General features: G+C 46.9%; 2 protein-coding genes across 2 annotated transcripts; one reads left to right on the forward strand and one right to left on the reverse strand.

The window, feature by feature from the left end:
- Window positions 1-2,188: 2,188 nt before the first annotated feature.
- LOC124673864 (agmatine deiminase-like) lies at window positions 2,189-6,728 on the reverse strand. Its single transcript, XM_047209907.1, has 10 exons — window positions 6,636-6,728; window positions 4,733-4,846; window positions 4,547-4,642; window positions 4,368-4,452; window positions 3,828-3,883; window positions 3,583-3,661; window positions 3,372-3,506; window positions 3,027-3,262; window positions 2,788-2,943; window positions 2,189-2,684 (listed from the first exon to the last, which is right to left on the reverse strand). The coding sequence occupies exons 1-10, from the start codon at window positions 6,726-6,728 to the stop codon at window positions 2,595-2,597; spliced, it is 1,140 nt and encodes a 379-aa protein (XP_047065863.1). The 3' UTR covers window positions 2,189-2,594.
- Window positions 6,729-8,930: 2,202 nt separating this feature from the next.
- Window positions 8,931-11,509, forward strand: LOC124679281 (omega-hydroxypalmitate O-feruloyl transferase-like). Its single transcript, XM_047215069.1, has 3 exons — window positions 8,931-9,023; window positions 9,126-9,596; window positions 10,483-11,509. Exons 1-3 carry the CDS (start codon window positions 9,021-9,023, stop codon window positions 11,347-11,349), a joined length of 1,341 nt encoding a protein of 446 aa, XP_047071025.1. The 5' UTR covers window positions 8,931-9,020; the 3' UTR covers window positions 11,350-11,509.
- Window positions 11,510-24,645: the final 13,136 nt, after the last annotated feature.

The following is a 24,645-nucleotide window of genomic DNA, read 5'->3' on the forward strand; positions in this document are numbered from 1 at the left end:
CTCTAAGAGCATGTTTAACAGGCCCCCTAAAACCCGCCCACCTCGTAAAATCTCGGCGGGATACGGGGTGAACGTGATTTGGACCATCTAGCAGGTCTCGTATTTGGGCCGGCCCGTTCGGCCGAATACGGGCCCCAGCAAATCGACACCGCCGCCCCCTACATATACCGGGCGAAGGTGCGAGTGAGGGGTCCTAGCTCCGCCGTGCGCCGCCGCCTCCCCGCAAAGCTCCGGCGAGCAATCCCCCACTGCACGCCTCCCCATTCCAGCCGCAGGTCGCCATGTCGGGTCGCCGAGCCGTTCCGCGTGTCCGGCGAGCGGGGTCGCTTCGAGGAGGCGTGGCGGCGCCAATGCAAGCGCTCCGCCGCGGGGAGTGGCCGTGCGGCGTGCCGGTACGCCGACGCGCTTTACCTGTCGGAGTCGCTCCGTGAGTTCGCCGCGGGCGGGCGGTGGTACCAAGAAGATCCGCCGCTCAAGCCGATGAGCGGCGCGGACTTCGAGAAGTGGCGCACCGAGTGGGAGAGAGAGCGCGCTTCGAAGGCGGCATGGGCGGCGCGCATCGGCAACACCAGCGGCGGAGAAAGCGGAAGAGATCCGCGTCGGCGAGGAGGAAGCGGGGGAGGCAGAGGAAGAGGCGCAGTTCCTGCAGGCGGTGGCCGCATCCGAGAAGGATGCCGCCGAAGCTGCTCGGGCGGAGGCAGAGGAGGAGGCGGCGGTCATCGCCGCCGTCAGGGAATTCGAGGCGCGGGAGGCTGCCGTCAGGGGGCCGTTCATCCCGTTCGTCATCCTTGACGATTAGATAGGATCGCGCAATGTAGGATCTCGCAATGTATGTATGATCCGTGGTATGATCAATGATGATGAACTATTGATAAATTTCCGGGGTTTTAATTTTTTTAAATACGGGACGAAATACGGGGTCTGCTGGATGGAATGGTTCTTCCGTGAGCAATTTTTTTATACAGAGCCAAATACTCGCGTTATACGGGGCAGACAAATACGGGGCCTGTTAGACATGCTCTAAAATTTTAGAAAAAGCCTGTATTGTTCTCTAAAATCACCAAAATAAAAGTTTGAGAGGTTTTATTTATTTATATAAAACAGGATGAAAACCTATTCGATGCAAAGCCAAGAAAGTAGATAGGCAAAAACATGCGCGACAATAACGAATTGTGAGCCTAAGTCACATGTGCAAGTCCTTTCATATTAAAAAGAATCGAATAAATACAGGGCGTGAACCATTCTTTTTTATCTTACACCGTCTTTCACTCTCCAACAAATTGTTGATTTTGAGAGTCAATAATCTCATTGCGTTGTACTTTTGTGCTCCCTCCATTTCATAATTAATTCTTGTCACAGATTTAAACGTATCTAGATATAGTATAAGTCTTGTCTCGGATTCTAACAAAGGGTTAACTTCGTCAATGCCCATTATGATAGATTTGAGTTTCGGGAAAGAGGATAGTAGCGAATCAACAGACTAGTCAGCCAAACTTAGGCAGCCGACGAATATCGCTATCAAGGGCGAACCATCGAGATTACAATATGTGAAACTACAGTTATATGGGTGTTTGCTATGATTCGATCCCCTCTCTCGGTGGCTCCTCCCAGCTCTTCATATAGCGGGTTGGGTCTCATAGTCCACCTCAAGGTCGAGCTACGGTACATGTCGATTTACCCAATATAGGCTTAGCTTTCCTAATAGGATTCTTTCGGATTCTTCTGAACTTCTTCATGGACTTTACTCTATTTCCTCTTGGGCTTTGTACCAAGAATATCAATGTTTAAGATCGATATGACTCTCTAGACACATTTGTGCATATACCCGATATAGGCTTAGCTTTCCTAATAGAATTCCTTCGGGTTCTTCCAGGGTTCTTCCAGACTTCTTCATGGGCTTTCCGCTATTTCCTTCTAGACTTTGTACCAGGGATATCAATGCTTAAGACCCGATATGGCATACCCATGTCACATTGGAATGTCTCTAGACACATTTTGTGCATAGATACATCTAAATGTGCCACAAAATTGGTGGAAGAGAGAGAGAGGAAAAGTATATGCTTGGTATTTATTATAAGTATGTTCTACCCAAAGTCCAATTGGACCATAATATGAAATTTGGCGATTTACGAAATCTGATGTAGTGAACTAACAAAAGACACACGTATGGAGCATCAGGAGCAGCCTAAAAATACAAGGTCGGATTTTTTTTTCTTTTAAATCATCGACACACTGTCCGTTTTACATCTCGAAATGATAAAACCACTCATGGCTGTTCAACTGAATTCACTCCATTTTCATCATTACTCACAATGCCCAGCAAACTAATTTTACATTTTGAGCCGAGTAGCCTGAATGAGGTATACATGAGAAAGGAAACTCAGTAGCATGTCCCAGAATTCAAAGCCTACTTAATCGGCTGATATGCTGGCGCGAAGACGTGCTCCTCCTCCTAGCCTTGTTTGAACTTTGAACAGCCAGCCATCTCCTCAGCTCTTGCTGCCATTTCCTCTCACTGCCTGCACCGGCTGACTGCTGTGTCTCATCGTCGTCACGCACACACCAGTCGCCCCTCCTTGCCCTTCCTCGTTCAACTATGACGGGCGCGCCGGCTGCTGCTGCGTGATGCAGTGTATGTTCCCACCTCCCAGCACGATCTCTCTGGCGCCTTCCACCATCACAACCTGCAGCCAACAATTCACGAGTCCCTTCAGATCATCGAACCTCACTGAATTTTCATTTCTACAACTAACAGCCAGTGCTAGCTTCAGGAGCATTAGAGCTAACCTCATGATCAGGAAATGCCTTCTGGAGAACCTCACGCGCTTCGTCGTCCCGCTGCTTATCGCAAAAAGCAGGTGCTATGATCCCGCCATTTGTTGGGTAGAAGTTCACGTATGAGGCAGGCAGTCTCTTGCCTGGTTCCCTCGGTACAGCATGCCCCTGGTAACATGTCCAAGCAAAGAAATCAGTGTTGCGATGGACCCATAGTTACTCATGAGATTAACTGCAATACCGATACTGACCGTTGCATCAACACCATCCCCCTCTTCCTTTGTAACGTATAAAGGCCCTGGCACGTGGATCTTTACCACCTCTATTTGCCGTCCTTTCGCATCGACGGACTGAGTGAGAGTTGATAGTGCCCTAACTGATATTTCATACTGTGGGTCATTCTCATCATTAGTCCACGCCAAGAGGACGACACCAGGTCTAATAAAACAGCATAAACTGTCAACATGCCCATTTGTATCCTCATCACCTGGAAAACCATCATAAGGTTACTAAGCAGTAAAATAGTTCTACAATTGAGGAGATAAAATTTTGCGGTTTTTAGAACTGCAAGCGATAAAATACTTTAGATTGTTTACCATACAGTCCCTGAGGTATCCAAATGATCTTTGTGACTCCAAGAAAATCCTTCAGCTCATTCTCTATATCTTGTCTAGTCATGTTGGGGTTTCGGTTAGGGTTTAACAAGCATTCTTCTGTTGTAATGCATGTACCTTTTCAATATGACAAAATTATCAGCAAAACACCAAAAACACTGAAACCATTTGATCAAAATGATATGAAAAGCACCTTCTCCATCTACATGAATGCTTCCACCCTCAAGAACCATTGTGTGTGGAAACCTAGGGATCCTCTCTATCTCAACTATCTGGAAATTAATGGCAAGAATAGGAATTTAAGTACAAAAGGAGATTAACAAAAGACACCAGTTTGCATTTTAGTACTCCCTATTACTTGTTTCAGATTTTGTACAACTTTGTACTAGATCTGTGACAAGTAATATGGGTCGGAGAGAAATAGGATTCATTCCTTACTTTCTTGGCAACATTATTATCAAGACTCCAATCATCATAGCAACCATCATCGACTCCTGCAGGACAGAAGGATCAGAACTTGCTGAATTATCACGCGTTGAAGGTGATTACACCTTGACTTGTGAAGTCATGAAATGCTTGCTCTAGAAATAGTGAAGTGCTTCTATGTTTTGATAGTGCAAACCAGGTCCTCTATTGCTTTTGTAAAAAAATATGGAATCATTTGCAAGTTGCTACTGTGACACTGGCATGGGTTGATTTTAACTCCGCGGTAAATTACTGAATAGACATAGATATACATACTACATCAACATAAAACAACATACCACCGCAGGCGTTAAATTCCCAATCATGAAACTAATGCTCCAGAGATAGTAGAGTGAATCATTGCTTTGCTAGTGCAAACCAGGTCCTCTATTGCTTTTGTTAAAACTATGGAACCGTTTGAAAATTACTACTGAGCCATTAATTGGTATGGGTTAATAACTACAATGTTTGTAAAGTACTGAATAGATATAGATATAACCTAAAACAACATACCTCCCCAGGCGTTAAATTCCCAATCAATTCCCGCTACTGTTTGCTCTGTGAGTCCTGGTTCTGGTCCACCTTTACGGACAATAAACTAAAAAAAAACAGGGATAGTATTAGCAACCCTAGACACCAGACTTGAAATGAGTATAGAAGAAAAAAGATACAAGAATATTTAAGTTACACACAGTGGGACCAGTATCACGAAACCAGGAATCATTCATGCTCATCTCGACCACCCTGATGTTCGGCTGGTGTTCCATCAGTTCGTGGACATGAGGATACTGCCAGAGACAGAAATGTAGAGCTGAATATACTTGTGTCACACATGATCATGCATCAGTCTATAACATAGTTCATGTGAAGTGTGTCACCTGTTCGGCACTCGCACAAATGGTCACGGGCTCAAACTTTGATATGGCAATTGCAGTTCTTGCAAATATTATACGAGCTGGACCAGCATTCTCCCGCCAGTTGTCCGGACGCTCCTAAGATTCAAACAAGTGGCGATGTTTATTATGATTATGTATTTTAAATTTTCAAGGCATGCTGAGGAGGTCAGGAGGATACACAATGACAAAATGAAACTACGGAATGCTTCTAAGAAACTGTTACAACAATCTAGTGTGCTTTCAACGAATGAAAGATCATCCACATTGATGATAAATGTATGCCATGTTTCTCGTTATAAGGGAATAAGGGATCTTAAATAGTTCGACAGTCATTCCAGTTTAAGAAGCACTAGACGCACTTGACTGGCTACTCTGTTTAACTAGTTCTTTGTGATAAATTCCCAAACGTAGAGTCAGAAGGAAAGGAAAAGTTGCGTCAACACAATATTGATTGGGCATAGACAAAAGCATACCATGGAACTAGATATCATGAATTGTGATCACGTTTCAAGTGCTGTGCTACATGACCCCAACAGAGACAGATGGATAGCTATAGATCATGGACAACCAGGAGAAATAATTGTGGTCATGATCGACAGATTGAGCTATTCAGGGACAAGAAAAATACAGTGCATAGTAGAGATTAAAGTTGAATGAATTTTGTATTGCCAGTAAAATTGCATTTATCGAGCTATACACAACATTTGTGATACTTGTGGTTCTGAGTACAAATGCAACCATACATGATTTACTCATAACCACCGTTCCCTGCCCATTCTAAAAGAGAAAAATGGCGTCTCCTTGGAAGAAATTGTTTGCCTACTGAAATATAATTGATGTGGTTGGCGGTTGAACTGATAAATTTGGATGCTCAGGTTAGTCCAAATTAAGCATATATATAGTACTGCCCGGGTTCAAAGATTCCACACGACAAGGAATAAAGTAAACTGACAATGAATCCAATATTGAATACGCTAACTTAACAATTGTTCCTGCTGGCTGCTGCCAGATGAACCTAGGAGTACCATGGATCGTACAGTTATCTGATGGAAAAATAATTTCTTTACCACCCTTTGGATCTGCCATGCGAGCCCAGGACCCACTTGTCGGTGACTAACAGGAAATACATCAGTCTTAGTGTGTTAATCTGGATATTTATTTGTTAGAATGTTTCTTCGTTCATCGGTTTATCAGCAACTTTATGCCGAGATGAATCTCGGGGTGCGCAAACAACAGCCGCATCGGCAAGAAAGAACATTGGAGCCAATGGATGAGGACTGATCGCCACCGACACACCGAACAAGCCCCATAAGGCAACCGATGGACAACTCTGGTCAGGTCGCCTGAACCGCAGCTCAAGAAGATGGCATTCCTCAGTCCAGCAACTCCCCTTGATCTGCCTGCGTCACCTGAGCCGTCTCCTTTTAAGAAGACGAAGCTATCAAGCTGCATTTCACCTGCCGGAGGTTGTTGCTGTCGAGTGATGTATTCATCTGCTGTGTTTCCTTTACTTTTGGCATGTCGTTCAGTTATTTTCTCCCTCCTGTGCGAGGCTTTAGTTCCTGTTAGGCTGCGGCCGTAGACTTTGTGTTCTTTGCTTTCTGAATCTGCTACCTGCAAAACTCCTGGCTGTGATCTGGTTTCATTTCTGAATGGAGCCGGGGGATTTCAGCCCCATGTTCATCTAAAAAAGAATGCAGCGAGCGACGCTGCCGGACAAACCAAACATTTGACTAGGTTCGATCGAAATCAGAAACTCCCGTGCGGAATAAACAGAGTTAAGCTAGGATAGAGTAAAGCGAAGAACGCGGTAGGGACGTGTGGTCACGGAGGATCCAAGCAAACAGAAGATCGAGGAGAGGAAGAGGGAGGGAGGAGTACGTACGGGCCAGCCCATCCAGCACTGCTCGTGCGGCTCCCACTCCGCCGGCATCCGGAACCCCATCTTCGCCGGGCACCCCGCCATGACCTTCACCATCCTCGCTAAACCTGATTAATCTGACGGTGGAGTGAGCGACACCGCTACAGACTTGACTGATTTGATGAGAGTCTCTCTGGAGCCGCTTGTGTGGGAAGGGGAAAGGAGTGAGGGACAGAGGTTCATGTTCATTCAGTAACTTTGCTTCAGAAAGTCACAAGTGACTTCGCCTCGCGACCTGTACTCTAATCAAGATACAGCACACAAGGTTGACCCAAATTTTGAACTCAAATTTTAAATTATTCAGAAAAGTTGAACAAGATTCATTAAATCATATACATTTCATTGTGTATTCTACGAAGGAAAGTTTAGTATCACCTGGATCCAAATGGAATAAAGCTTTGCAAGGTCCATATGATCAATTGTCTAAATAGGTTCTACCTTATATCCATCACTAAGCGTTGCTAATATTTTTAGCAATTAGTTTAATAGGTAGATTATAGGTTTAAGGTATTTATCAGCGTGGAAGCGCTTGCCGTTATTTGATAGTTTTGGCTATGTAGCAATGATAAAGTGTTTAATGATAAAAATTATTCTCATATGCAGGTTATTTATCGGTGAAGCTGTTCTTGATTGTCTCTTCAGCATATGAAGAACCGCGACATGTTTACGAAGGTGTCTACACGGTTAAAGGACGCGGTGAAGAAGTTTATTACCCAACATCATGGACACCAACATGATCTAAGATTGGTTTGTTGATACCTTAGGGGCCGATACAACAACTTGATGTTTTATGTATCAAATCTTTTTTTATCTTTTCATTAGATTGTGTGCGGCTGTGTGCATCTTAGTTATGCAGAGATCGGATGCTATGCTTAAGACTTTAAGTAATAAAATATTCTTTATCAAAGAAAAATGGAATGAAGCTTTTTTGGAATACACAATGAAATGTACTTCCTCCGATCAATAAAAAAAATATTAGGGTGATACATTTTATGGATTGGAGGAAGTATATGATTTATTAAAAGTTTTTCATTTTTTGGACTATTTGAATATGAAAATTTGGATCAACCTTGTCCATTATATTTCGATTGGATGATCTAGGCGAAGAAGCGCCAAGTCCCACCGTAATTTTGTTTCACAAAGCTCGCAAATCTCTATCCTATAAATGTAGCCAATTGAGATTTTCTGATTTGGAGGCTTTTGGGTGACTTTGAGTCGCTGATAGGTGGACTTATTACTTAGTGGCTTGAACACCTCGCTTTGTAGCCTGCAAAGTCAGAAAATCCGTGCCGAAATGGAGTCTAATGCTTAGCCCCCTATACCCTGTAGCGATGTATGACTTATCATATTTTGAGCTTACACCAGAAATAAAAAATGATTTAAATGACCAAGATTATGTGATAAGTTAATTATTATTTTTCTTAAATAGCGAGCTATTTTTATTTTCAGATATATAGCCTTTTCATATCGTTCATTTTTTGTTTAGGCTATGTCAATTTGGTCCTGTGTTCTGATTGACCTATTGTATATCCACAAAACAGGTATAATTAAGAAAACCAATGCTTTCTAGTAAAAAAACACCCTTTTAGCAAGACTTTCATCACAGTGAGCAAATGTCAATAGTTCCAACCGAAGGGAAAGCATAAAAAGGTAGGTGTGACAACTCAAGCAGATAACCTGACAGGAGGTTCTTCAAATAATGTTTCCTCACACCACACCCACAATATCTTCAATGACTAGGCTTGATGAGACCCAAGAAAATTGTGATTCGTCAAGTGAAACAAGCATAGAGACTGGGTTTATATGATCTTTCACCACAAATGAGATAGCAAGGAGCCTGAAGTATGTAACTGTGAATCTTGATGTGCTGTTGTGTTCCCATTTTCCAGATTCTACTTATGACCAATTTTTCTACACATAACTATTGAACTTAGCAAGCGCGAGCTTGCCTAGTTTCCACTAAGAATGAATCTCGACATAATATCCACGAGTCCTGCTGGTGTACTGAAGCGTCTTTCACATGTTGGTAGGAGGACAAGCTGATTAAGAAAACAAATAGTGTTGCCTTTGTCCAGATTCTCCGTCACTACAAGTCAATTGATTAACTGAAGTCCCAGGCAAAACAACACTGGTTGTTAGGCAACCCCTCCAACCCCAACTGTTCTTGCATCAACCCCTCCTAACATTGACAACCTGAAGCAAGCTCCCCTTTCCTATATAAACACTTCGCCGCAACCCCATCTCTTCAGAACACACAAACCCCACTCTACCCTCTCCCTGCTTTTCTCCGTCTAAACCCATCAACCTCTCGCTTCTCATCGATACGCCAAGAGAAGAGAGATCATCAACATGGTGAGTGTCCTGAACGCCAACCTGATTGCTCCCTGCTGATTACTTACATGGTACTGACATTTTGTTTGTTGCGTCACGCTATGCGTGCGCGTGTACGTGCAGGGTGCGGAGGCGAAGCATATCAGCGTGGCCATGGCGGAGAGCAAGGCGCAGCTGATGTCGGTGAAGCGCGGCGAGCCGACGCTGGTGGCGCCGGCGTCGGCGACGCCTACGGGGGAGCAGTACTACCTATCGAACCTGGACCAGAACATCGCGGTGATCGTGCAGACGGTGTACTGCTTCAAGTGCCCGTCGGGCCGCGGCCACGAGGGCGCCGCCGACGCGCTCCGCGCCGCGCTGGCCCGCGTGCTCGTGCACTACCACCCGCTGGCCGGCCGCCTCGGCATCAGCCCGGAGATGAAGCTGACCGTGGAGTGCACCGGCGAGGGCGCGCCCTTCGTGGAGGCCGACGCCGCCTGCGACCTGGCCGACATCGGCGACCTCTCCACCCCGGACCCCGCCGCCCTGGGCCAGCTCGTCTACTCCGTCCCCGGCGCCAAGAACATCTTGGAGATGCCGCCCATCACGGCTCAGGTACGTGCGCCACAGGCATTCACTGCGTTCTGAGCGTCGCCCTCCATGATACGTTGCGCGCGTTGCATCTTTTTGGGGCGCTTTCCGGTGCCCGAGGCGGCCTTGCCGATCCCTGGTTGGGTTGCCCTGAGCTGCGCGTTTAATGGCGGCATGGTGCAGCGCGCCATTCCCTTTTGGTGAAAGGGAGAAGATAAAGTTTCGTGGATGCACGTTGCACTATTCACTCCCTCGTGTTACCGTGCGTTTCACTTGCACTAGCATGGAACGTTCGTGAGTCGAATAATTGGAGTTTGGCATTGGTTGGGGGTAGAGTAGTGTTAAGAGAGAATTGACCTGTGTTTGAAAAATGAATTCAATGCGGCACCTAAAAGATAATAATCCTACTACTATTAGCAACAGTAGGATAATAATTGACATTTCATTTCATTGAGATGAAATAAAATGATATAGTTGCCAAAAGAGCTCTTAGAGAAATCAAAATATGTTTTCTTCCTTCATAGTTAGCCCAACAACTTCTACCTATAAATCAACCGAACCATCACCATCCGTTTTTTCTTCTAACCACATGTGTCATTCACCAAGTAATCCAATCATCCAACATGTAGTACCAGTAGCTAGGATCCAAATTTCAGATCAAGATCAATTCTGCACCAAATTAGCTGTTAACCTCTATACGTCAAATTAGTCAAAGAGCGCTGCTACAGGTTCGACAAATATGTCCGATCTTTGAACAGGAACCCTAGACTGCACACCTAGGATGGCCCATCGTCTCGTCGAACCAAACTTGGACGGATACACATCTGCTGAAAATTTAATGAACTTGACTGCTTTAGTCAGTAGCACTAGCAATAACTAACTTCATTTACCTGGTCAATTTAACTCGCAGGTGACCAGGTTCAAATGTGGCGGCTTCAGCCTCGGGCTGGCCATGAACCACTGCATGTTCGACGGCCTGGGCGCCATGGAGTTCGTCAACTCCTGGGCCGAGATGGCGCGCGGCGCCGCGGAGCTCACCGTGCCACCATTCATGGACCGCACCCTGCTGCGCGCGCGCGACCCTCCGGTCATCTCCTTCCCGCACCGCGAGTTCGACGAGATCGCCGACGTCTCGGGAATGGCGGCGCTGTACGGCGGGCAGGAGCTGGTCTACCGCTCCTTCTGCTTCGACCCGGACAGGCTGGAGCGCGTGCGCGCCCTCGCCCTCGCCGGCGGCGACCTCGAGCGCTGCACCACCTTCGAGGCGCTCTCGGGCCTCGTCTGGCGCGCGCGCACTGCCGCGCTGGGGCTCGCCCCGGAGCAGCAGACGAAGCTGCTGTTCGCCGTGGACGGGCGCCGCCGCTTCGTGCCGCCGCTCCCGAAGGGCTACTTCGGGAACGGCATCGTGCTAACCAACGCGCTGGCGACGGCCGGTGACCTGCTGGCGTCGCCGGTGTCGCGCGCCGCGGGGATGGTGCAGGAGGCCGTGCGGATGGTGACGGACGAGTACATGCGGTCGGCGGTGGACTACTTCGAGGCGACGCGCGCGCGGCCGTCGCTGGCGTCGACGCTGCTCATCACGACGTGGTCGAGGCTCGCGTTCGACGGCGCCGACTTCGGCTGGGGAGAGCCGGCCATGTCCGGGCCCGTGATGCTGCCGGAGAAGGAGGTCATACTATTCCTCGCGCACGGCAAGGAGAGGAAGAGCATTAACGTCCTGCTCGGCCTGCCGGCGTCCGCCATGGATGCCTTCAAAGAGCTCATGGACGAGATATGATGAGCTGCCGTGTGTCCGTGCCATGGAATACGTGTTCGGGTTGGGGGCTTCGTTTATGTGTTAGCTCATTTGTGTGATACCTGTCAATGATTTTCCAATATTGCTTGCCAAACCAGTGATTTTATAGTCATATTGTAAGAAGACTTATAATAGTAATCCATACTCTATTGCCAAAAAACTTATGAGTGACTAATTCTCAAGAGTTAACTGAACTCTTAGTTAGTGACATCATCAAATCCCAATTGCAACACATTTTACACTCATAACTAGAAGGAATTACAAAACAGTCTTGTTAAGCTTCATGCACTAGCCACTTGAACCAAAAGTCCGAACTGATGGAAAGGGGTAGGCAATCTACTTATACACGTCAACACCCCATCTCACGTGTGACGGGAAGATGAGAAGACAAATCAACACATGTAGAGAGGCAAAGAGGCAGCGCCGGGACCACACGCTACACGGCAAGAGGCTGCGGGGGGAATTTAGAATAAATTGTGAAAGCCAGGATTCAAACTCGAGACCTGGGGCTCTGATACCATATTAAGCTTCATGCACTAGCCACTTGAACCAAAAGTCCAAACTGATGAAAAGAGGTAGGCAATCTACTTATACACGTCAAAAAGTCTAACGGCTTGTGGCATTTTTCTTAGTTACAACCGATTTTACAATTCAAAACTAGCACGAATCACGAAGCAATCCATTTGCCCGAAGGCATTTTACTCGGCTGCAATTGTAAGTAATTGCAACTGGAAAGATGTCATTTGTAAGCCATGTTACAACTCCCTCGTCTAAGAATTAGCAAAACCAATAACTTGTCACATTTTTTGCTCCTATTTTTTTATACTCATAATTAACTGTAATGTTTTTTTTATTAATGTACAAATTGTTGCCTAACTTTGAATGTCCATAATCATGTTGGTAATCATGGAATGAGGCTAAATATTTGGCAAGTATGGCACTTATCATGTTTTGTAAATATTTGTTTTGTTAAAGGTTTGAAAAGGCGCTAAGAGTAGGCGAGGTGCTTGGCATTCGCCTAATGCCTAGGCGAAAACATACTTTTACCACAGAGTGTGTATATGGGTTATTATATGTGAATAAATATTAATTTATAGCATGTAAATGAGTAAACCACCAACAACTACCACTAGAATATGACTCATCCAACTCATCGGTGCAATATGACATGATTTCTTGTGGGAAAAGATATTTTTTTAGTTGCCATATGCCTAGACTTCTGCTTATGCCCTTGGCGAGGCGTTTGTTCATCGACTAGTGTCTAAGCGTGCTAAAGCGTTACCTAGGTGTGGCCTTGACCAACAAAGGTTAATTATGATTTTTTTGCCAATAATTATGAACTAGAACTGTTAATTGTAAACTGTAAGTGTACATTGTCCCTATGTGTGATTTTGGTAATTAATGACAACCCCTATGGACTAATGTTTTCATTGAGTTTATATGAAGAAATATTTCATAGGTAATACTTGTAGTCCTTGTGTTGGATTCAAGTATGGATATCATGAAGATAAAAGATACGCCTTGAGTATTGGAATCAAGATCATCAGTTTGAAGACATATATGTGATATGATCAAGGAGAAGGAATGAGCATGGAGTTCTAATGTGGAACTCGTTATGTGTTAAGCAATAAATGATCAAAATCTTGAGTGCTTGATTTCAAGTGAAGAATTCAAGATATGGCTCTAAGTCGGTGTCATGATAGTCTCATAAGTTGAGCTATGGGTGACTAAGATTTAGAGCATGCAAACAAATGAAGATTTCTTTATACACCTCAAGATAGTATGTTAGAGCATGAAAATATACAAGGTTGACCAAGACTAAGAGTGAAGATTGAATTCGAGTTGGTCAACACATGAAGCATAAAGATTGTACCACTTTGGATCATGTGATCTTGTGGGCGGCAAGCCTTGTCAATTATGCTTCATGAGCTAACCCACTATATATGTGCATTTGTGTTGTCTATATGGGTTAGGTATCTTGCCATGGGGATGCATCAAGGGGAGTATGATCTCGTATAGCACATGAGAGGATGGCATCAAGTTTTGGATGTCATCAAGGTTGAGAAGGGCAAGTTCAAGATGAGCATATCGAAGATATCATGCTTGAAGCTTGCGGTCCATTTGGTGATAATGGACATGTGAAGACGTGCCCCAATGAAGCTATCCCATCATGGTATATGGGGGAGCAATCATGAGTCTTCACGAAGCAACAATGATCAAGTGAGGCATTCCGGTTTGAGTGGATCTTGAAGAGTTATCATCAAGATCAAGTGGGATGCGCAAGGCAAAGGTATGACCTTGCTAGGTTTTCCTTTTACCGGTCTCAAGGTGATTGTTGGGAGACCGGGTTATAGGATAGGTAGCCGCGCTATCAAGAGGGGCTTTTGGTTGGGTAACTTGATCACATCGTCTGAAGGAGCTCAACCCTTTGCATGCTTTGCATTACATAAATCTTGTTGCTTCTTGGTGTTTCTTCGTGTGAGGTTTTTGAGCTTGTTGCTAGCTTTTCAACAAGCCCAAGTTCATCGAAAACGAAATCCGCATGCATCTTCTATCGCGTTTTCATGTTTGGAGGTTTTACCGGTTTGATGTTTTATACATAGGCCAAACCTTTTATATTATTTTTCTTACTCAATGGTTGGACTATAATGTTTGATGAGGCAGTTCCTCGGCAATGCCCACCATGAGGGGCTTGGGTTTTAGAGAAAGGCGACGATGGAAGTTTCGGGAACGAGACGGTACACGACACCCAGGTTCACGTCCCTGCGGTGGAGGATCGCTACGTCCTGCTAGCAATCCATTATATGAATACATGTGTACAGGCGGCCACCATAGGCGGAGTTGTTGTAAATAGTCTAGTTCTAATCTGCGGGTTACGATGTCTAGGCGTATCGCCTCTATGTTTTATGTTTCTCATTGTGTGTCCTAAGGGGTGCCCCTGCCTGGCTTTATATATCAGCCAAGCTAGGGTTTACAAGTGTCCTAGTAGGATTTGTATTGGAGTCTTCTTTCTTGTAATCCAAGTCGATGTGGGTCGAGCTTGTCGAGTCCTTGCGCTGGCCCATCTTCATAATCTGCATGCACCGGGTATAGCAATGTTGGGTACCCGAAGGGTTATGCCCACATCAGTAGCCCCCGAGTGTCTGGTTGAAGTGAAGCTTCGGGCAGGTACTAAAGTTGTCATCGTCCGAATGTCTTGATCATCTGTTGAATATTGAATCTTGTGCTTGATGTAGAGTCGAAGTTGCTTTTTGTCGGGTGCGCGAAGCGTTCCCGATGGGAGTAGCCCCCGAGTCTATGGGCGGGTGCTTGCAGCCGCGAATAGACTCAAGTTGCACTAGTCGAAGATATTGATGTTGATGCCGACATCTTCGGATTTATTCTTCCTTGTTGATGAGCTGCCATCTTTTTATCAGGTGCGCGACCAGCGCTCCTGATCGGAGTAGCCCCTGAGCCTGTAGATGAATATGAAATAGTCATGTATAGGGTGTAAAAAATGCTGAGTCGAATACCGTAGACTTCTTCGAGTTCCGAGAACATTTGGATGCTTTTGATGATGTCGATGATTTTGATGATGTCATAGATAGAGGGATTGCTGATTTTGACGATATCATAGATAGAGGAGTTGATGATTTTGATGATGTCACAGTGGAATCGATGATTTTGATGATGTCCTGAAGGAGTCGATGATTCAGATGATGTCCTGAAGGAGTCGATGATTCAGATGATGTCTCGGAGGAGTCGATAATTTTTATCGGGTGCGCGTCCAGCGCTCCAGATGGGAGTAGCCCCCGAGTCTAGGCACGGATGCTTGCAACCATGTGTAGACTCAAGTCGAGCAACCCAATGTTATATTTTGATGAACCTGTCGTATTTGCAACTTTTCTTCAACCGATAAAGTATGTTTTGGCGACAACCCCCGAACGAATCGAAGGAACTATGCATGCCGTCGACTCCGTCACTATTTAGTACTTATGTAGTTTAAAGTACTGGCATGAGTCTTTTTTGTAAGTAATTTTTACCCTTTCTATTAGCAGCACTCCTGTATTCTGAGGCTTTAGCAAAAGGATAATTGTATATTTCGATAAGGAGTCTTCATATCTTCTTGAATTCCAGCGAACCGGCACTCCCGATGGGAGTAATAGTGTAAGGAGTCTTCATATTTTCTTGAATTCCAGCGAACCGGCGCTCCCGATGGGAGTAATAGTGTAAGGAGTCTTCATATTTTCTTGAATTCCAGTGCTCCCGATGAGAGTAGACACAATAGTTCGAAGATATTCCAGGAGCCCCCGAGTAATTCCAGCGCTCCCGATGGGAGTGCATCGGGTCAATATTATATAAGATGATATCCATTGAATATTCCAGACGATGAATCCACTAACCCGAGAGTGCATCGGGAGAAGATATATCCAGAGTCGAAGAAGATAAATCCATTGATAACCATAGATGATGAAGCCATTAAATCGGCTGCGACGAGGCCAATGTGGTAGCAGGTTGCATGGTGGACGGAGTCGTAGTAATTGCGCGATTAGAAATAGTCGATGTAGCGGGCGTAGTTGAAGTAGTCGCATGGCCAAAGATAGTACATGCGGCGGGCGCAGTCAAAATAGTTGCGCCACCAAAGATAGTCCATTCAACGCCTAGCTGACGTGGCCGATGACGAGGACGCAGTTGATATGGCCGATCTGCGGCGGGTGAGCATCCGAATATATTGAGTCCGTAATGTCGGGCCTGTGACACGCAAGTTCCCGAGTACGGCAAGTGCGCGACAGCGGGCGCGGTCGTCCGAGCAAAATACTCGAAACTTTGTTCCGATCTGCAGTTATATTGTAGTGCACAAATAATAGTACGAGCCAAAAAATATTTGGCTAAATAAATTTTACGAGTAGTAAGTAATTGGAAGTATAGCACCTGATATTTTTGCGTCGGATGACGATGTCGGCTCCTTCAAAATCAACGACGATGTAGGTCCCTTTAAACTCAATGGGAGCAAAGTTGTTCGTTTCACGCGAAGCACTTGGATGGTTGGAGCGGCGACTTTCGGTAGAAATATGATGTCGGCTTCCGGAGATGGTGGCACCCCGTCGATGGATGTTTTCGAGGAGCTCGACCGAACAGGGCCCCCAAATACGTGGTGCCCCAAATACTTGTTAGAGCAAGAACAATAGTGTAGCCGGCAGCTGGCAATAACAATTTGCCACATCATTTACAGTCAACTTATAGCTAGCATGTACAATAGTAAGCTATAAAAGTGTACTACTTTTACAATACATGACCCACCTTTTAGTCTCACATAGTGCCTAGGAGCACGTGCTAGAGCTAGCTATTAGATAAGAGCTCACTTCCATTCTCTCTCCTAATCCCTCTCTTCCAACTAAGCAAACTTATAATATTTTATTTCTTATAGCCAGCTGACTGTACCTTATTGTACTTGCTCTTACGTTGGTTGACACAGATTGTGTGGCCCAGGCCCAGCACATCGTTTCGCTGGTTTTGATGACGATCGAGAGACACCGTGGATCAAAGGAGGTTCACGACTTCACATTTCGTCTTTTCCGCTTCGGTAGTTTGAGCGCAGGACGTACGCTGTGCGCTTGGCCGACAGTGCCCCGCGATTCCTTTTCCCGTACGAGCAGGGAGCAGCAGTGCAGTAGATCAAAGCCCCGTTTTGCTGATAGATTGCTGCCCAATGCCCAGTTTCATCCATTAAGGTAAGACAAAAACTACTGTGTTGATTTGTGGAAGCTACGACTTTGGTAGCTCGTATTAATTCGGATGATCCTTGATTCCTTGCCATCAGGACGATGCAGATTTTCTTCGGCTGAAGGCGTCCTCCAGTGATTTGATGTCCAGCTCGTACCCGTGAATCTGACAATTTTTCCTTCACGATTTCGTGGAAATCTGATTTTGATCTTGATGCTGAACGTGACGCTGGCACGGACGGATCCATTTGATAATGATTTGATGTCGACGAGAGATCCCGCTCGGATAACAAAATCCAGCCTCCACACTTCCCACAGACGGCGCCAGTTGACGAGGCGGTTCCTCGGCAATGCCCACCATGAGGGGTTTGGGTTTTAGAGAAAGGCGACAATGGAAGTTCCGGGAACGAGACGGTACACGACGTACCCAGGTTCACGTCCCCGCGGTGAAGGATCGCTACGTCCTGCTAGCAATCCACTATATGAATATATGTGTATAGGGGCCCGCCATAGGCGGAGTTGTTGTATCTAGTCTAGTTCTAATCCGCGGGTTGCGATGTCTACGCGTATCGCCTCTATGTTTTATGTTTCTCATTGTGTGCCCTAAGGGGTGCCCGTGCCTGGCTTTATATATCAGCCAAGCTAGGGTTTACAAGAGTCCTAGTAGGATTCGTATTGGAGTCTTCTTTCTTGTAATCCAAGTCGATGCGGGTCCAGCTTGTCGAGGCTGAAAGTATAGAGATGGTAAACCTAGATGGGGGGGTGAATAGGTTTCTATAGATTTTAATTCTTTCTTTGCAATATTAGGCTTTGCGGAATATAAAGGTGAGCCTAATGCAAACTAGGTGAAGCAACCTATATGAGGATACAACTAACTCGAGCACGAAGGCTCTCACGAGCGAGTTAAATCACAAGTAAGGAGTTCGGTGAGAGATAACCAATAGCACGCGGAGACGAGGATGTATTCCCGTGTTCCCTTCCTTTGCAAGAAGGTACGTCACGTTTGGAGGGGTGGAGGTCCCACTAAGGATTCCCCACGCCACGAAGGCTCACCCTATTCTTCGGAGCCTATCCCACGAAGGAATAGCTCACTCACTTGTGGTAGACTTTGAGGTAGCCTCCAAACCTTCACAATCTTGCCCGGAGCAAATCCACAACCCGGATGCTTGCGGACTCCTCTTGCCCACCTAGGGTTTTCAAGGAACCCTAGGAAGCAAGCTTCTCGATGAATACAAGGGGGAATGAGATTTGACTTGGTAGAACGGTAGATCGGGTCCTCCTCTAACGATTTCCCGGAGGGATTTGAGTTTGGGTGAAGGAGGAGGGAGATCTGAGGCTTTTGGTGTTTCTAGCAATGGAGTAAGAGAGAGAGAGCTCAAGAACAACTTGTAGTGTAGTGCCTAACCGTTCAGAGGTAGGAGAAGGCCTATTTATAGTGTTCTTCGAAATATGGCCGTTGGTCACTTGCCACCTCATCTTTTCTCCCGACAAACCCGGTCAACCGGACCATTGACCGGATTGTCCGGTGCAGAGGCCGGTCGGACCGGGCCAGGGACCGGACCTGCCGGTTCAGACCGGACGGTAGACCGGACCCTGACCGGGGGACACTTTCGTCGTCCAGGAGCTCCTCCGGTTGGCGCCCGGTTGGCGCCCGGTCGACCGGACCGTACGCCGGCCCCGCCGGTTTGTAGGCCGGCAGACCGGACCACTTAGGCGCTCTTTTGACGCTCGGTTGGCGCCCGGTTGACCGGGCCGCACGCCGGACTGGCCGGTTGGGGGGCCGGCTGACCGGGCGGCAAACCGGATTTCTGCTGTAGACCCCTTTTCGATTGTTGTTGAAGTGGGGGATCTCCTTTAGCCTTCTTGTTCCTTTGATACACCATTTATGCCTCTTTGCCTAATACCTGAGATTATCCTTATAAACGTATTAGGCCAAATACTCTAGCACGGTGTCATTGTTACCAAAATAATGGATAAGGGTAAAATACCCTTACAATCACCCCCTTTTTGGTATACGATAACAAACCGAGCTAGAGTCACATATAGATATTATGATAAGCTCTAAACCTTGATTCCATATAAGATATTACAACAGCTCCCCCATAATGTGTGCACTTGGAGAATTTGCGTTTGAATGCAAAGTGCACCGTTTGTGGAATATGAGAAGCTCCCCCAATATCTTTAGGTAACAATCATGGTATGGACAAGTATATCAAGATATATAAGCATAAAGCATGATTATCCTAATAGAGTGATTAAGCATACAAATAGTCGTCCATACACGTCCATACACGAATTATTCGAAGTAGCAAATGGTTCTTGAGAAATCAAAGCAAATAAGCACAAGTCATATAAGATTCAAATAAAGCAACACCCATGGCTTGTGACAATCAAAGAACCCCGTGGTCCTAGACTCTACTCTCTTCTCCCCCTTTGGCATCGGAACACCAAAAAGGCGAAGAAAAAAGGAGAGATGCTATCGCACCCATCAATAGAACTCATGCCCGGCGGAGTAGGAGCTCTCGCCATCATCGCGCGCAGCCGCATCACCTTCATCCTCATCACCATCATCATCAGTAGGAGTAGGAGCACGAGCGAGTCCTAGGAGGAAGGCCACCATGAGCATACATGGAGAAGTCGAAGTTCCGGATCATCTCATCGGTAAGGTGAGGCATATCCCACCGAGGTGCAACCACGGGCTCCATCTCAGGTCCAGAAGGAGGAACAAGGGCATGCCGTGAAGCCATGAACTCATTTTGTCGCCTCCTTGTCTCCTGGTTCAAAGCAAGACTCTGATGTGCAACATCATTGGTGTTCTTGCACATTTGCCACATGCTGGAGAAGAAGCGAGCGGCACCATGCTTGGGGCGCCGAGAGTAGCTAGAGCTAGCTGCAGGATCATGGTGTTCCTTGGAACGGCGCTCATTGGAGGGCATCATGAAAGGGACTTCCGGGCGACCCTCCTGAGTAGGGAACCTGAATGGTTCCATGATGACTCTTTCATCAAGAGTGTTGAGAGGAGCAGGAACAATGTAGTTGATGAGCCGCTGAACATACTGAGCATAGTTGGGAGTCATGCGGTCCATAACTGCACGCTTCAGTTCACAGTGAATAAGATCACATCCATCAATCTTCCTTACCCTGTCAGGATGGCAATAGTACATCAGATTTAGGTGATAGTTCCTGACTTCACTGGTGTCGCCAGACTTGCTGATGAGATTCTCACGGAACATCTTGGCAAGGACAAGATATGAGTAGTACATCCCAGAGATAGTGGGAGGCCCAGGTGTAGGGTTCGAATGATAGCAAAAGGAGATGTCACCCTTAGTAAGCTTAGACCGAGAATGAATCTTGTACCCTGGAGCACTGTCACCACCACAACCCATGGCTGCACAGAACTGAGTGTAGGTGCATGAGTACTTCTCCTTGCCAGTCATCCAAGTGATAGTGCGATCCTCATCATCATGGAAGAATACGGTGCAATGGAATTGACGGACAAGAAGGGGACAATAGATGCTTTCTGCTTGTTCATCATCGGGCTTTAGGCACACAAGATCATATAGTCCCAAACCCTTCAAGGTTTCAACCACAAAGCGGTACTTTGTGGCTTCATGCAAGGCAAGCTCGTCAGGGTTGATGGCCTTGGGCATCACAACAGCACCATTCTTCACACACTCTCGAGTATTATATAAACCATGCCATAGGGCTGCTTGTGTCTTGGTCCAGAAGAACTTGTCCCCACCAGTGTAAGTCCGTTGCTCATAGCGATATGGATTCACCGTCCTCATTTCCTGCCAATCAACACGGTTTGCATCTGCAATATTGAAATCTGGCACTATTTCATCACCCTCTTGGGCGGCATGCTTATCCTTCCTCTTACCACCAACTATCTTGGTTCTTCCCCCAGCTGCGCTGCCAGTGTCATGAGTCTGAGGTGCTTTAGAAGGCATGCGGCTGCTAGAACGACGAGGTGGATCCATGTTGGGGGGATAACCCCCGGTATGCCAAAGGCATGCCAAACCGGATGGTTTGTGCCGTCAAGATACCGGTTTAAAGTTCTTACCGGAAGCAAGATAGGAACTTAGGATAAGTGAGGCTAGGCCGGTATCCCCAAAGGGGTATGCCGGAGCCCGGTAAAGAAGATACCGAAAGGGAGGGCCAAAGTTCTTAACCCGAAACTCGGGGACTGGCAGTGCCGGTTTCGCGCGTTTCTAAGATAAGTTTTGCGCTAAGAACAAAGTTCTTAACCCGAAACTCGGGGACTGGCAGTGCCGGTTTCGCGCGTTTCTAAGATAAGTTTTGCGCTAAGAACAAAGTTCTTAACCCGAAACTCGGGGACTGGCAGTGCCGGTTTCGCACGTTTCTAAGATAAGTTTTGCGCTAAGAACAAAGTTCTTAACCCGAAACTCGGGGACTGGCAGTGCCGGTTTCGCGCGTTTCTAAGATAAGTTTTGCGCTAAGAACAAAGTTCGTAACCCGAAACTCGGGGACTGGCAGTGCCGGTTTCGCGCGTTTCTAAGATAAGTTTTGCGCTAAGAACAAAGTTCGTAACCCGAAACTCGGGGACTGGCAGTGCCGGTTTCGCGCGTTTTTAAGATAAAGTTTTGCGCTAAGAACAAGGTTCTTAACACGAAGCTCGGGGATTGACAGTGCCGGTTTCACGCTAAGTTTTTAAGTTAAGTTTTGCGCTGAAAGCTGCGCTCTCACCACAAAACTCGGGGACTGGGAAGATAGACAAGAGAGAAACCGGCATGAAACTAAAGAAAAGATAGAACTAATCCAGAAGCAGGGAAACCGGTAGCGGTTGAGAAGAGTTAGAAAAACGTACCATCAGGTTGTTCGTGGCATCGTACCACGCGCTGTCGAGCTCCTTCACGGCGCTGCGGAGCCGCATGAAGTGCTCCTCGGAAGACTGGTCCCCGACGAGGTCGGGTGCCGGCAGCCTGTCCTTGCCCGTGACCGCGGGTCGCCGGAGTCATGTCCGCGGCGTTCCACTTTTGGGCGTAGGGCAGGAGATGCCCCAGGTCCCGGCCTTGGCGTTGGAACTCAGTAATACGGCCAAGAAGACCGGTGGCCTTCGTGGCCGTATCCCTGGCGGCCTTGGAGACATGCAGCACCAGAGGCTGCTGGCCGACAGAAGGGGCGCTGGAGGCCGTCGCCTTCCCCTTGATAAGCTTGGAGGTCTTGGGCGGCGGCACGGTAGGAGCGGCCCTGGAAGGCTTGGCGCGAGGAGCACCTGGCGGCGGCATGAGGATAGTTCGTGGAGAAGGGGGAGCGCTGGGCGCATCACCCGGATTGGAACCTTCCGGCGCGGAAGATTCTGGCGCGGAAGTTGTTGTCTTTTCGGGGACGTGAGGAGCCGGAGGCTCCGCCCGCCCGACAGCTTCTTCTTCTCCGGCACCGATGTTGCTGGTGCCGGTATCCTGGTTCTCTGGGAGGAAGGAAAGATCCTCCTCCGTGCGGTGATCTGATGATGAAGGGGCCGCACGCCCCGAAATTGTTGTGCCCCCCGAAAGGGAGGCAGAGGTGTTGCCGGCACCAGATGGTGTCGGGCTTGAGCGAGGAGGAGGGGTTGAAGTCCTTGCGGAACCTTCAGAGCCCGATGGCCTTGAGCCAAGCTTGAGCGCAGGGCTGAGAAAAAGAAAGAAAGATGGTTGGAAAAAAGCAACCGGAAAAAGAGCTTGGCAAAAAGAGGCAAGCCAGAAGATGAAAGACTTACCCGGAAGCAGTTGGCATCTGCTTGCGCCCGTAGCGGCGCACGCCCACTTGCTTCTCCCCCAAGGGCTCAGTCCGAAAGCGCTTGGAGGGAGGGGCCTGGCTGGAATCGGCATCAGATGCCGGCTGTTTGTTCTTTTGGCCCTGGGCCATGAGTTTGTCGACAAACTCAGAGCCCGCCTCGGCGCGCAGGGGCGGCACGTGCTCGTGGATCTATGAAGTGAATGTGGCTAAGAAGCAATTCGCAGGAAGGCAATAATGGAAAGGTAAAAGAAACCGGAAAAGAAATTACCTCAAGCATGGTCAGGTCATCTGAGGACCCGGTTGGCTTTGGCGGAGACCGGCCGAGACGCGCAGCCGGAGTCTTGCCCATCTTCAGATCCTTCCAAAAGACGTAGGGATCTGGGTCGAAGGAGTCAAGGGCGCGCTTCCGGCAAGCTCCTCGCCGCTCTGCTTCAATGAGGGGGAAGCGGTCCTTGGCCTAAAACATGAAAAAAGAAGGTTAACAAAAGCAGAAAGTCACCGGCAAAAAACAACCCTAATTGCATAATCCCTTACTTCTTGGGTCGGAGGGTTAGTAGTGCTGAAGGGAAGGAGGCCCCATTCCCAGTTAAATGGCATAGCAGTTGTCACGCCCCGAAACCGGGCCTAGTCGTGACAACGCCACATATTTATAACCTTGCGATTATAAACATGTAAGGCTCAAATTAAACACATATTATAAAGGTAAAACAACACTTTATTTCGTATCTTTTCTATTACACAAGTCATAATACATATTTATTTTCCCTTCCCGTACACTAAGCCTACGCCTCGCCGTCATCTTCAAACAAGACCTAATTCTGCAAAAGAAATGGAAGAGGCAAGGGTGAGTATGAGGGCATACTCAGCAAGTAGATACAACAAGGAAACAAGAGAGGATCAAAAGATTAGCGAAAATCAAGGGATAATAACAAAGTGTCAGTCGAACCAGATATCATAGATACAACAAGATCAATGAAACTTAACGGAAATGGACAAGGAAAATATTGGCATCACACATGACAGCAAGCTTCCCAACCCGGGAGTCACAGGGGTGAATATTCACACTTTTACGCTCTGCAGAGGGGTACTCCGACATCGACAGTCTTGACTAGCTCCACCGTACTAGCCAAGCAGTGCCCTTTTACCCGCTAAGACCCGGACACTCTGACCTACTGATGTCGGTCGCTCCTACGGATCCATCACCGACACGTTCCCGAACAGAGGCCGTCCCCAGCGGAGAACACAGACAGTCCCATACCTGAACTGTGACCGGTACAATATGTTTGCCGTCGTGATACCAATATGACAAGATCAGGATATTCGCAGGTAAGTGATACAATCACTATCTTGAGATCAACAACCTCAAGGCTCGACATGAGCTCCCGCAAATTACTCGAATCCAATGAGCCGGAGATGACTACCCGTCTCTCTCCAACACATGATCAAACATGACTAAGGATCATGGTGGCAATATTAAGTAGGATCAACTAATCAAGTGAATAATAGAATCAACAGTATAATTATTCAACAACATTAGTATCAAGCATGAATAAAGAATATGGTGCAAGTATCAGTACCTGCACCTCAGCGGAATATCAACAAGATAGAAGATAGATGTAGCAAAGGAGCTACTTCCAAAATAGGGAGAGATCAGGAGGAACATCTACTCGCCTCAGTACAAAGATTATGATCCCTCTCAGCAGTATTCATGTCGATGTAGAACTCCACCAAAATGTAACAGCAGTGTATGGTAATATGATGTGACTATCAAACTATCATCAGTAGGTTAGAAACACCTCGCTACTCATCGGCTAGTACGTCTCACTAGTGGTTCTAT

The sequence above is a fragment of the Lolium rigidum genome, chromosome 7 (genome assembly GCF_022539505.1).
Source record: "Lolium rigidum isolate FL_2022 chromosome 7, APGP_CSIRO_Lrig_0.1, whole genome shotgun sequence".
NCBI classification, from domain to species: Eukaryota; Viridiplantae; Streptophyta; class Magnoliopsida; order Poales; family Poaceae; genus Lolium; species Lolium rigidum.

Bases quoted from the DNA above. Each gene is read 5' to 3' on its own strand.
- LOC124673864 (XM_047209907.1), bottom strand. From the start codon at position 6,728: ATGGTGAAGGTCATGGCGGGGTGCCCGGCGAAGATGGGGTTCCGGATG. The intron at 4,847-6,635 runs GTACGTACTCCT...TTTGAATCTTAG, and splicing joins AGTGCTGGATGGGCTGGCCC to GAGCGTCCGGACAACTGGCG. The intron at 4,643-4,732 runs GTGACACACTTC...TGTCTCTGGCAG, and splicing joins TTTGTGCGAGTGCCGAACAG to TATCCTCATGTCCACGAACT.
- LOC124679281 (XM_047215069.1), top strand. The intron at 9,597-10,482 runs GTACGTGCGCCA...TTTAACTCGCAG, and splicing joins TGCCGCCCATCACGGCTCAG to GTGACCAGGTTCAAATGTGG.